Raw genomic sequence first — 12,566 nt, 5'->3', positions numbered from 1 at the left:
AATCCAAACCAAAAGCTGTGCCCGTATTCACAAAGATTCTTAAAGAAGAATTCTGGTGATTTTTCACATAGATCTCTGCTTTGAGGTCACCGAGTGCAGAAAACAATCGGTTCTACCTAGCTTGAGTTGCTGCAGCCAACAGCTAGAGCTGCCAGGCAGTTACAGTGCTACACTCTGGGGACATGTTCACGCCCCTAGAGTGTAGCACTGTAGCTGCAGCAACTCGAGCTACGTAGAACCTTGTTTCGGGTTTTTTTCCTACTGACAGTATTCGGTAGGGGTGAACGATTTTGGAAAAAAATCTAATTGCGATTTTTCTCACCAATATTGCGATTGCGATGCGATATGCGATTATTTTTAAGCTCTTTATCTTCTGTCTTATTCAACAAAGACAAGCAATATATTATTCTATAGTATGACCAACACAAAATTAGATAAGTTAAACATAAACTGTTCTTTCCTGGAGCCCAGGACTATGTTATGATGGCATTAGGTCATTGATTGATGAATGAAATATTTTAATCACATTAGTAGACCTATATTTGTTGAACTTCCAGCCTTGTAAACATTTAATGATTCTGATTCGTTTCTATTTTGTTTCTATTTCATGTAGATATGACCTAGTTAGTTAACAAATAGGTCTACATGTAGTGGCACTGACACAGCTTCTCCTTGTCCTATGCTCTCCATACACACGCGCGCGCGCGCGAAGGCACACAGGCACACAAACACACAAACACACAAACACACAAACACACAAACACACACACACACACACACACACACACACACACACACACACACACACACACACACACACACACACACACACACACACAGACCCGCTCCTCTCCTCTGTAGGCTACTTACACGTGAATCGGAACAAACTACTGTAGATTGTTGTAGCGCAAATAAATGCGGCAGAATGACCGTTCGGCTCGGTGTTAACTAAAGGTTAGCATCATCAACACCGCAGCGCAATACGCATGCATGCAAATTAACTAGTTTGTTCATATCACAAAGCCAATCGCGGAGACAAAACTCTTTAAACATGCAAAGTTAGCAGCATGTATGTAGCCTAGAGCCTTAGCTGGTAAGCTAATGTCAGAACAGCTGGGTTTTTGGTGGTTAGCTGTGTCAACTACTTGCGGATAACATGCATCAATTCTGTGCCGCCAACCCCCTTGGATATCGCAAATGCCCCCACTGTCACTGTACTCCAGTAAACAAAGTCCCCAGTGCACAGGTGAATGGCTGCTGTGCAGCCTAAACAGTCGTGGAGTTTTAATCGTCAGCTGGACAAGTGAACGAAGTTACCAGCCAGAGTAGCAGCACAGGGGAATTATGAAAATCAAACCAGGGACATGGCAGGTTCGAGCAAAAGGTAAAGAAGAGGTTTATTTTTAACCAAAGTAGCTCTACTGATCAGACCTTTCTTGACACTGTTAGCTGGTCCTCTTGTTTACGTTTTTTGCTTTATCAGTGGTAGGTGAGAAGAGTCGGTGGGGCGTCGGCAAGCGCAAGCATTTTGGTGACGTCACATATTACAAATCGCAGCCTTTGCGGTTTGAAAATCGTGTTTCATCATATCGCGATATTATCGCAAATGCAATAAATCGTTCAGCCCTAGTATTCGGTGAACTCAAGAAACAGAGATCTATGTGAAAAATCACCGGAATTCTCCTTTAAGGCTTCAAGTAGTTAACCTGACTCTCGCCAGATGAATTTCGTTCCGCCTAGCTCCACTCACATCCATCTGGGATCGGTTCCGTTGAGAGTGATTTCAGCACAAGATTGTATGATAGAGCCAATCAGGACGCAGGGCGGGAGTTTCATAGATGTGACGTAGCGTAGAAGCGACTGTGAGACTGTTCTCAGCCTCACGGGTTGGCTTCGATGTGAGTGGTTGAAGTAGCACGTCAATAGATGACGGACAAGTGGCTTATCCAATCTTATGCAAGGATCTTTTAACAAGGCCCAGCCTTCTGAAGCACCACTCCAATGGATCGATCCCAGATGGATGAGTGAAGCTAGGCGGAACGAAATTCATCTGGCGAGAGTCAGGTTATCATGTAGTCCCTAATATAGGAGAATCTCCTGAAAATAATGCTACCATGTCCAAAAGTGTGCATCCACTTGTAGACCGTCCCATATAGAGACCGTAGGTTACTGAAGGTAGCTGAAGATCTTTGGCTTAAGGTAACCTAGTGAAAAAGCTGTGAAGCTGTTTTTGAAATCAATAGCAACAAATTTTGTCTTTCATACATCATATCATACTATTTAATACTTTTAATGATCTCGACCATATAATTACACTTTCATGTGTCTGAATGTGCGGAAAGTAAAATTTGAGTATCCACCGCAAATCAAGGTATCTTCCTCTCGGGTATTTTAGCTCTTGAAAATAATGCAATTTGTCAATAAACTGCTTTAAGGACACTGGTATTGTTCGCAAGGAATTGTGGAATTTATGGATGCTATGCACAAGTGGACAAGCTTTTTAATCGTGTTATAGATTACATCTACCAATTTCTCATCTAAGTACATCAATTCCCCTTACACAGAAGCACACAAATGTACTTCAAACAAACAAGCGGCTCTATCTCACACAAATGCATCGCATAGCCTACACAAAACTGTATCGCAGGTGCAACTGCAATAAATAATTAATCACCGATAAAAGACCGATTTTTCTGTAGCATGTGCGACATAATGTATATCACACTGTACAGCCCTGTGAAACTAGTTCTTTGCAGAGGTCTGATAAAATGTCCCTGGAGTTTATACACACAGTAACCCTGATTGCGAGCCATGCAGACTAAACAAATCTTAGTATTTGTTTATTAAAACACAAAGGTGACTTGTATGAATGAACAAATAAGCGTACATTACCCTTGCTACTCAGTTGAATTTGCCCCCAGAGAGAATTAAGTCACAAGTTACAATGAACACAGAGGTTCTTGCTATTTGAAAGAGAAAAGGAGTACAGTTCGAGCATGAGAAACACAAAACATGCCAAGATGGCACCAAGGGTGTGAGTGTGAGTGTGTTTCAGTCACCTTGAGTCTTGGCTTGCCCTCCGAGCTTGACGGTGATCCCCCAGCTGATGGTGGCACCAGCACAAACTCCTCACTGGTAACAGTGGACACAGATTCAGTGGAGCCGCTCACTCTGCCCAGAGACGAGCTGTCATCCATGGTGGCCCTCCCCTGGCCCACGCACACACCTCTTCGCTGGGCCTCCAGTGGAAGAGGCAACCCTGGAGAGGTGCAGAGAAATGACATTGATGACAACAAAAAATAGAGATTTGCTATGAAAGTCACCACTGCTCAGGTACTGATCGCTTGCAGACATTCAAGTTAAGTCAAGTCTTTGTTCAACTGAATTTTGAGACATCCAGTTGTTAATCTTGTCAATACATTGACAAAGAGATTCAAGGGGACCATAGTCATTAGGCGAAAGAGCTAAGTAAAGTTGGGTGTTTAACAAACAACCTTAAATTCACTTTGACCAGACCACTAGCCACTTGGGCACTTCAAGGGTGGGTGGGTGTTGCACCATCCTAAATGATGATGCCAGCTTCAACTGCTGAGCCAAACATTCAGACTGTTCCATAAAGTTGGATGGGAATCGTAAAAGCAAAAGCACAGCACTTTGTGGGACCTTTCACACCCATTCAGCTGTCACAGAAAAGGTAAATATGAAGAATCACACTTAACTTCAATATCTAGGACAAAGGAAATCCTGCTGCCTGAATCATGAAAAACAACTTAAGAAACAGTGGTAAAACTAACTGGGGAAATAGACATAAAATCAAGTATTTTTGGCTGAAATCATAACAGTCTAGAGTGAATTTTGAACTGAATTCTGTTGATTTCTGAAGCTTCGAAGCTGCTGTAAACAAAGTCCACTAAAATATACCAACTAGCCTGCATTGATGAATGACTTCAAACTATACACAGTCAACACTGACAATAATTACTGTGCTCAAATTAGGCAGGGGTCTTGCAAGACCCTCTAGAAAAATCAACATTAAGTCATTTAATGTCAAAATAATGCATTTAATGATCATATTTATTATGTTTAAACACATTTGTCAGTACTTAACATCCCTCATTTATATAAAATTTAAGTAAAGGTCAAAATTGTTATCTATACAGTGATACTGTCATTCAGTGTAATGGATGACACTGTGGTGTAACAAAGAAACTGCATTACATCGAATGACAAAAACATTACACTGAATGATGAAATTTCTACTTTAAAACATATATTGCAGGCTATACTGGCCACCTATAGCCTAAAAAACAATGACCTTGACCTACAAAGTATTATAATTCACAAAATATATAAATAAAATTGTATTTTGGCATTTCACTGAATGACATGTAGATTTGTAGGCTAATTCAAGTTACCACAACATGAAAAGGTGAACATATCAAATATTTAAGACAGATAAAGTCATCTTTCTGCATCACCACAGTGGCCTCCAGAGGTCATTTTGATGATATCATAGACTGTCACATGAGTATCAGTGTTTGATACAATTTCAAAATAGCTTTTTTTATCTCATTGTACTAACAGTAGGAAAATGTCTTTTTAATATAGCCTAATGTCACATTGGGCCTACAACATGCCAAAAAAACTAATAGGCTACTTTTATTTGGTATGTTATACATTTATTATGACCGCCGCTAGCGAAGCTAGCGAAGCGGTCATATAGGGATTGTCAAAGTTTTTTTTTTTTTTTTTTTTTTTTTTTTTTTTTCGTCATCTACTTCCTGAAATTTTGGTCAACGATACCCGGGGCACCGAAACACCGGGGCACATGAAATTTGGTGGGTATGTAGCCCCACTAGACTTTTACGGAAAAATTTCGTTTGGTCCCCGGGGGCCACTCCCCCTCCACGCTGGGCCCCCCGAAACCCAAAAAATGCAGTTTTTCCTAAATAACTACCTGAACCGTGGCACCGAGGATGAAGAATTTTTTATGGTATGTTGGTCTCAAGGGCCCACATCAACTTAGCCCATAATCACTCATTTGTGATTTGCACCCCCCCGGTAAAAAATGAAAATGCAATATCATTCTGCTTTAATCGCCCCTCTCTTCAGTAAAGACGTTCAGAACTGCACCAAATTTTATGTGTATGATTAACCTGACATTCTCTGGGGGTATGCCAAGTTTCGTAGAATTTCATCCATGGGGGGGTCTAAAAAATTAAGTTATGTGTACATTTAGTGACTCTACACTCATTGGCCTGTAGATGGTGGTGCACACATATACACATGCACACACACACACAGGCACCCACATACTATCGGTATTAGAACGGCTGATACATAATTACAAATTCAGTAGGATTAAAAGAAAGCCAAAATAAATATTCATCATCATCATCATGGCTGCATTTCCAGTATTGGCGATAAGTAGTCGTTTGTCCACTAGATGGCGCATCGTTGCAGTGAGACGTAATTTTGTTGGAAGTTAATCTAAAGTGGGTTAGAAAGACACTATGCTTCCTACAAGGACAAGACTGTAGGCTACAGTAGTTTACCGCAGAGAACGTCTAAGGGTAGGATGATTTCTGCATGAAATGTAATTCCCATTTCCTCTTGAAGCCGAAATAAATCTGAGAATGTTTATCGGACATGCTTGTTTTTTACTGCAGGTAGGCTACGTTAATCCTATCAATAGCAGAACGTAGGTAAAATAATGTTACCGTTAGCATAGTTGAGTGATGGAGGCCAATTTGATTATTGATGTATTTGTAGAAAACCATAAATGCGTTTATAGGCTACCAAGCAAATCGATAACAGCACTAATTGTATCTTTCGACTGTCATCTCATTTGCTTATGACCATAACCTAGGCTACTAACAGGAGCTAAGTGAGTTAGCCACAACACGTTCGCTACGTGATGGTTTTTTAATGGAAAATATATAGGCCTAGGCTACCTGAAAGATAACCTGTCTATGATCCCGTGATGATCTACATCTCCATTTAAACCAGATGTTTTAGAGCGCACGTTGAGATGTATTCAGGGCAGGGCTGTACCTACACATATTTGTTGCACGTGCTACAAAAATCATTCTTTGCGATGGATGATTTAGTACCAACGTTACACCGGTCAGATACAGTTTTGCCTATGGCTATTCCGTGAGACTGAGGCGCTTTTTGTTTGTTCGAAGTGCGTGTTTAGGGTGTGAGAGGGGAGTCGATGTGCTTTGATTCCAGCTTGGTAGTTGTAGTCTATGCGATTAAAAAACACGTGTGTGTGAAGTATCCAAACAATGATAACGCTTTCATTATGGCTGCTTTAGCCACAGACCTTGAGTTACTGTACAGTGGGTTGGGTTCCATTTAGAAGTGTCCACTTCATTCGCCCTTTCCGTGATTCACAGCTACGTGAAATGTATTACTACTGATATGCAAAACTATTAACTTTTCGCCAAGAGGTGGCAGCTTGATACTGTAAGGTGTAAGCCATTGGTTCCAACGGAGATTTTATTTGGATCGCCAGCATAGCCTGGTGACAATTTGTGTTGTGTAATAGGCCTAGCATAGGGCCTACCTTATATAGCTTATAGTTTGTTAACAGTCACGGTTTTGTCATGCAATGTCTATGCATTTTTGCATTTAGAATAGCTCTAAAACCGGGGGGCGAACACGTCGCAGGGGGGGCGCCAGTGCGTGGATATCTCAATCGCAAAATTAAACAATATTTCTATCGGGCGCCTACCATGGACTAGGCTGGGTGAAAATCAAAAGATTGCGTCAAAAGATTGAGCTTAACCATGGACCTCATGGTTGCAAAATGCAAGGGAACATGAATCAGCATATTATTTGCACAAACAATAACGGAGAGTAGCTCTTCAACTTTGCCCGTTAAAATGTGTATGAACAGTCTCGCAACGCATTTCATGAAGGCCCTTTTGGACATGTCAGTTATTTGCACCACTGGGTAAAACGGCATTTTGTTTTAGACTACTGGTATTTAATTTGTGCATTGACAATAAAGCTGAATATAATTTGAACTAGATGACTAAACCTATGCATATGTAGAAGAAGAAACATTCACAAAAATCCATGACATGACCTCTCTTCTTGATAGCTGTTGAAAACTGCATGGAACTGACAGGGATTGTTTTAGTTTAATAATACATAAATAAATACATTATGCTGCTACCTTCTGCTTTTCCCAAATACAATGTAGCCTACAGGTGTACCTTTCATCAGTCCAGTTGCAATGGATGGATGATGAACTGCCCTACTTGTGATTGTTTAGAGATTTAAAAGGTTTTATAACAATGTTACAGATTTTTTGGCCCAGAAACAAATCTATTCACCTTTGCAGCGCCAGTAGGCTACTTTGTGTGCGGAATGTGTGCAAACACACATTCCAAACAAGCATACACAAAAGTTTCAAGAGTGGGGGATGGAGTAGAAGATGGAGACAAATTCATTAATATGATTTATTTTCGCGGAATGGATGTGCAGGACTGAGTGGCGGTCATATTTTGTACCGCTACGCGGTACATCTAGTTTAAAGATGTAATAGTAAAATTGAAATGTGGACCATTACATTAAATGACAATTTTGCAGTTTATGAAATTGTTTGTACCGTAATATATTTTTCCATTTTATTTTCCTCAAACTAATTGGAAATAATAATAAATTATCAAGTAGGTTTACGTAACTTTATATGTTATTTATATAAATGTCTTTTCCATGAATTTAATTGAACCGGACTCAGGCTAGTACATGTGTGTTCTGTTCTGAAATGAGCCAGAGGCAGGGACTAGGAGGGAAGTGCTTTGTTGACACAAATCTGAGGTTGCCATTTGCCACCTCAACACAATAACAGCACGACAGCAAAACCCAACAGCACTCTCAAACAGTAAGCTTCTTCAGATGCCCTTCAGTGAAGTAACTGGTGAAAGGGGCTGCTCTCTCTCTCTCTCTCACACACACACACATACACAAAGCACAGAGTCTACAGCCTCCATCCCCTCCTGTACCCGGCTGCAATCATGTGGTCAAATCACACTTATTCAATTACCCCCCACACACTAACCATTTCTCACTGGCCAAGATAATGATGAATGTGTCTATACTCTCCTCATTTAAGGGTTTACTCCCTAACACATGTAATAGTTTAACACTAATTGTTAAATCATTGATGCACCAATGGAATGTGTACACACACACACACACACACACACACACACACACACACACACACACACACACACACACACACACACACACACACACACACACACACACACACACACACACACACACACACACACACACACACACACACACACACACACACAGGCAAACACTTGGCTTAGGACAGATCATGTGCTAGTTAAACATCATACATACAAGAACAAAGATGGGATTTGTAAGTAACCTTATCAAATTACTTTTAATTCAATTTACAAACACAGAAAACAGAGAGCCATACATGTTTTTTAATTTCCTCAATTCTACAGAAAACAACTGAAAATTCAGAATGGATGGGAATGCATTTAAGCCTAGTCAATACAAAAACACTAATCAGTTAAATCTGAAGTAGGCCTAATGTTGAGAGTGCCATGTGAAAAAGGTAGCCCAATGCTCTCTCCTCAAGTTTCATTTGCACTATATACTTGATAAAGGTGAGATTTTTCTGTTTACACCCAGCTATCAGAAAAGCAGGTCCCCTCTATTGACTGGGTCAGCAAAAAAGGAGAAAACACTAATAAATATGCAAAATTCTACAATGGTAAACAAAGGTAAATGAAACCAAAACACACTGCTCGGCACAGTAACCACGCTCCACTTAGGAGACACTGTTGCCATTAACTTTAGTAAGGGTGTGCTGCAAACCACACTGCCTACACAGAGTCTATTTGTGAAGAGAAAGGCATCCACACTTTTGACTCCATCAACCCATAGCAAAAGTAAAAGAATTAAAAACACAAATTTAACATTTTCATTACCTGAGGTAGGCTATACTGTGAATTAAAATGGACTTAAACAATGGGCTGCTTTTAATAATCCTGTCCAAGTGGACGTGTTGAAGTGTACGTATGTGGCCTACTGCATCACGTTTTTGACATCACTTCTGTCTTTACAGATTTCACTTCACTTCTCTTTGCATTCAGCTCACAAGCCAGACCACTCTAGGCCTCCATCCAACCTTTATAAAAGCTAAGGCTGGGATGGGCCAGCCTCTGTTAGTCTGGCATCCTTCGCTGCCCAGACAGCTATGACATAGCCTAATTATGGGAGCATTAGGGTTCATTACATCACCCACACACTGAGCTCTACCCTGCTGCTAGAGTACCCATAACTCTCCTGCCAATAGAGCAAAGAGAATGTATTGCACTGTGATCAACTTCAGCAAAAGTATCTCCATTATTACTGCTACAGTTGTTCTGGCTTCTAGGAAAACCAAGACAAAGATGGAGACTCCCGAAGAGTCAGACATTTGGTTTCATAGCTCAAGAAGACAGAGGTCTGCAAACTCTGAGACTGATGCTCTGCCTCAAGGAGGCTGATGAACGTGGCAGCCAGCACAAAACCACATGTTGTTCCATACACCACAAAAAGTTAAAGGTAAAGTAAGGGATTTTAAGCTATTTCAAGACCATAATTATTTTTTTGTTCACATTCAGGAATCATCTCCTCACAACCGCTACCTGCCCTTTCTGTGAGTGCACTGTAAAACAAAAAACACAGTTTCTGTAGGCAGCCCAGGCTCCAAAAACTGGAAACAAACAAAGTGGGGGGATCCTGTCCCCCAAAAACGAAACCCTGCATGGAATTTCTGTGGGAATACTGAGGGTAAGGACGAGCTACCTCTCTGGCATGTTTCGTTTGGTCCTTGGTTAAAATATAATGTAGGCTATGTGTTTTGCACAAAAGCCTCTGCTAATAAATTGAAATATAAACATAAACACAAACAAACGCTTCCTGCGCAATCCCTGCTGCACCTTTAATTAAATATAATGTCAACATACTAGTCTCAACAGGACGTGTAATAATGTAGGCTTAGACTGCGATACCTGTCTGAATGACTAGACACAGATATTATTCTTCTGCACTGCACTGTTAGTAAAGCACGTGATAAAAGGGCGTCCAAAATGTTAAAGAGACCAGTCTGACAAGATTTGTCTAATGGACGTTCATCACATACCGTCACTGTGGCTTTGACAGTTCGTTTGGCTGGCTGGTTAGACAACAGTGTAAATACTAAACCAATATGCACTCAACACAAAGAATATGAAGGTGTGTCAACACTTAAAACTTCATAACACACTGTGGTCATACGGTCCCAGATAGAATCACAACATTCAACGTTAGCAAGTTAGCTCGCTATCTGGGTACCTAAGGGCAAAGAAGCGATTTTACAGGGGTGTCATGGATCTGAAAAGGTTTAACTCCGTAACACCTGGCATTTAAAGATTCATGTTATCGCTAAAACAACGCGTCATCGTTGACTCTTTGGCTACCTGGTCATCTAACAACAAACTGTTTTAATAGCTAACGTTAAGCTAACCATTTCTCTTCGCAGGTTGTAGCCAATATCACACCAATAACTTAGCTGACAAGCCCACTTTACATCTTCCCTTTGTAAATAATGTGACGGGTAAAGGGATATGTTTATCTATAGGAAAATCCCACTGCAATAAGGATTAACATTTTTCATACTCATACCTGGACGGAGAGCTGGTTAGCTAACTAGCTAGCTTACTCAACAGCTTGTAGGACAGCAATCTCACCACCAAGCACTTAATATAACAACAAAAACTTTCGTTGGCTCCTGACACCTTGGACAGTGACAGGACAGCACGTAAATATAACCGTACAACGTTAAGTAAGAACTGTCAAGTAAACTGCTGTCAGTCAGGCGTCCGTTTCTGACAGGAAGTAACATTAACATGTGTTAGCTTGCAACGTTCACGCTACTTAGCTACATTAGCAGAGCTAGCACTTCTAGCTGACTACAGGCAAAATTATTGGCGAAGTCGCTAAGCACGTTAGCCATAGAGCCAGTTAGCTAACGTTAACGTTACTGCAACTCAAAATGAAAAAAAAAAATGTTCCTTATAACAAAACCGTAAGCTAACACTGGCTAACGAGTACCATATAAACACATGTAATGCAAAATAAGCCAAGAGCAAGTGATTTCCTCTACAGAAATTGTCGGCAATAAGTTTAGTTTTATGCACTGACAGATAAAAAAACAACTTACTTGCTCGGAGTTTGGGCGCAGAGTTGACTAGCTGTCAGCTGAGAACTGTTGGCAGGCGCGCCACCGACACATCCTCCATCCGCAACCTCAGCGTGCCCTGCGTTACAGCAGGTAGTGACGTCACCCTCTGTCGCCTTCACTTCATTCTGACTGCCTTGCAAAGATAATTGGATGAACTGATTTTGAGGGTAGAATTATATAATAACTTGCAGGACCCAGCATGAGTGTACATATGTGAGTATAAGTATGTTTGTGCCGGTTAGACACTGATACTTTTGATGTAGGCCTAACCTATAGGCCTAACCTATAGGCTTATAGTGAGTAGCCTAGGATGACAGGGCTTTTCATGAAAATATCCTAGACCTACACTGTTAAACAAGACAATTATCTTGTGTTATAACAGTCTAAGAACTACTGGACCACTTTTAGTTATATTCTGGTGTCATTCTTGTTCATTCTTGGCAGTGAATTAAGTGTTTCTCAGAAGGTGACATTTTGATTAATGAGATTGCAACAGAAAATGTAATAAGTTTGTTTTATTTTTTTGCCTTGCTGTTTCAATCAATCCATCTTTTAAAATCACTCAGTTTAAACTAGAAAGACATTACAGGAAAATATTCCTCTATAGCTGGCAAGCAATATTGTTTAATATGTGTATTACTTCAGGATGTCATAAAATCATTAGCAAAGATGTGTTATCAACAAAAAAATCTATAAATGTATTTCAAGTGCATCACAAGTTTAAATAAGTACCAAGATGTGGTGTTCAGACATTACATTTTAACATATTAAACAACAAAGAGATATGTTCACACTGCTGTCAATCCTTTCTCAGTTCCTCTGAGGTCCACTGCAAAATATATTATGGCTGGATCAAAGGTCAGCCAAGTAAATTGACAAAGACATAGAAATCATTCAATGCATTTCATAGTAAATACACATCCACAGTTTTGCAATAACCTTGGCAAATATAAACACAGATAATATATATCATTCCTTTATCAGCATTAACTCTTCCTACTTGAAAAGTATCAAATCCAGCTGGAGGTGCAGGGACAGACTGGCCACTCCTGGGGAGTGAAGTGGCTCCCCAAAAGTGGATGCTGCTGATATGACTCTCCACTTCAAAAACACATAGGCCAATTAGACCTAGACAACTCATTCAGTACAATACAGTACAATTCTGTACGTCTCTCTACAGCTTTTTGCTTGTGTAATATGTGCATTACTAACTTACATGGAGAAAATAAACTGCCCGACTGACGGCGGCATTGTTTGGCTTCTCTTTCTTTTCTTGTTTTAAGTAAAACATCAAACT

General features: G+C 40.3%; 1 protein-coding gene across 3 annotated transcripts in view; it reads right to left on the bottom strand.

Annotated features, from left to right (window-relative positions):
• rabgap1l (RAB GTPase activating protein 1-like) overlaps positions 1-11,339 on the bottom strand; it is a 106,911-nt gene extending 95,572 nt beyond the window's left edge. For all 3 annotated transcript variants that reach the window (XM_076277809.1, XM_076277810.1, XM_076277811.1), the window contains exons 1-2: positions 11,249-11,339; positions 3,060-3,259 (exon numbers count right to left, since the gene is read on the bottom strand). In XM_076277809.1, the coding sequence (XP_076133924.1) occupies positions 3,060-3,197 (138 nt within the window). In that variant the 5' untranslated portion in view covers positions 3,198-3,259; positions 11,249-11,339. The remainder of the gene's footprint in view (positions 1-3,059; positions 3,260-11,248) is intronic.
• Between the last annotated feature and the right edge of the window lie 1,227 nt (positions 11,340-12,566).

The sequence above is a fragment of the Alosa pseudoharengus genome, unplaced genomic scaffold (genome assembly GCF_046254945.1).
Source record: "Alosa pseudoharengus isolate Yale_2024_CS ecotype anadromous, Long Island Sound unplaced genomic scaffold, YU_APseudo_1.1 YU_APseudo_1.1_scf_11, whole genome shotgun sequence".
Lineage (NCBI taxonomy): Eukaryota > Metazoa > Chordata > Actinopteri > Clupeiformes > Clupeidae > Alosa > Alosa pseudoharengus.
Note: the sequence above shows the minus strand (reverse complement) of the source record. Positions and strands in the feature narration are given on the sequence as shown.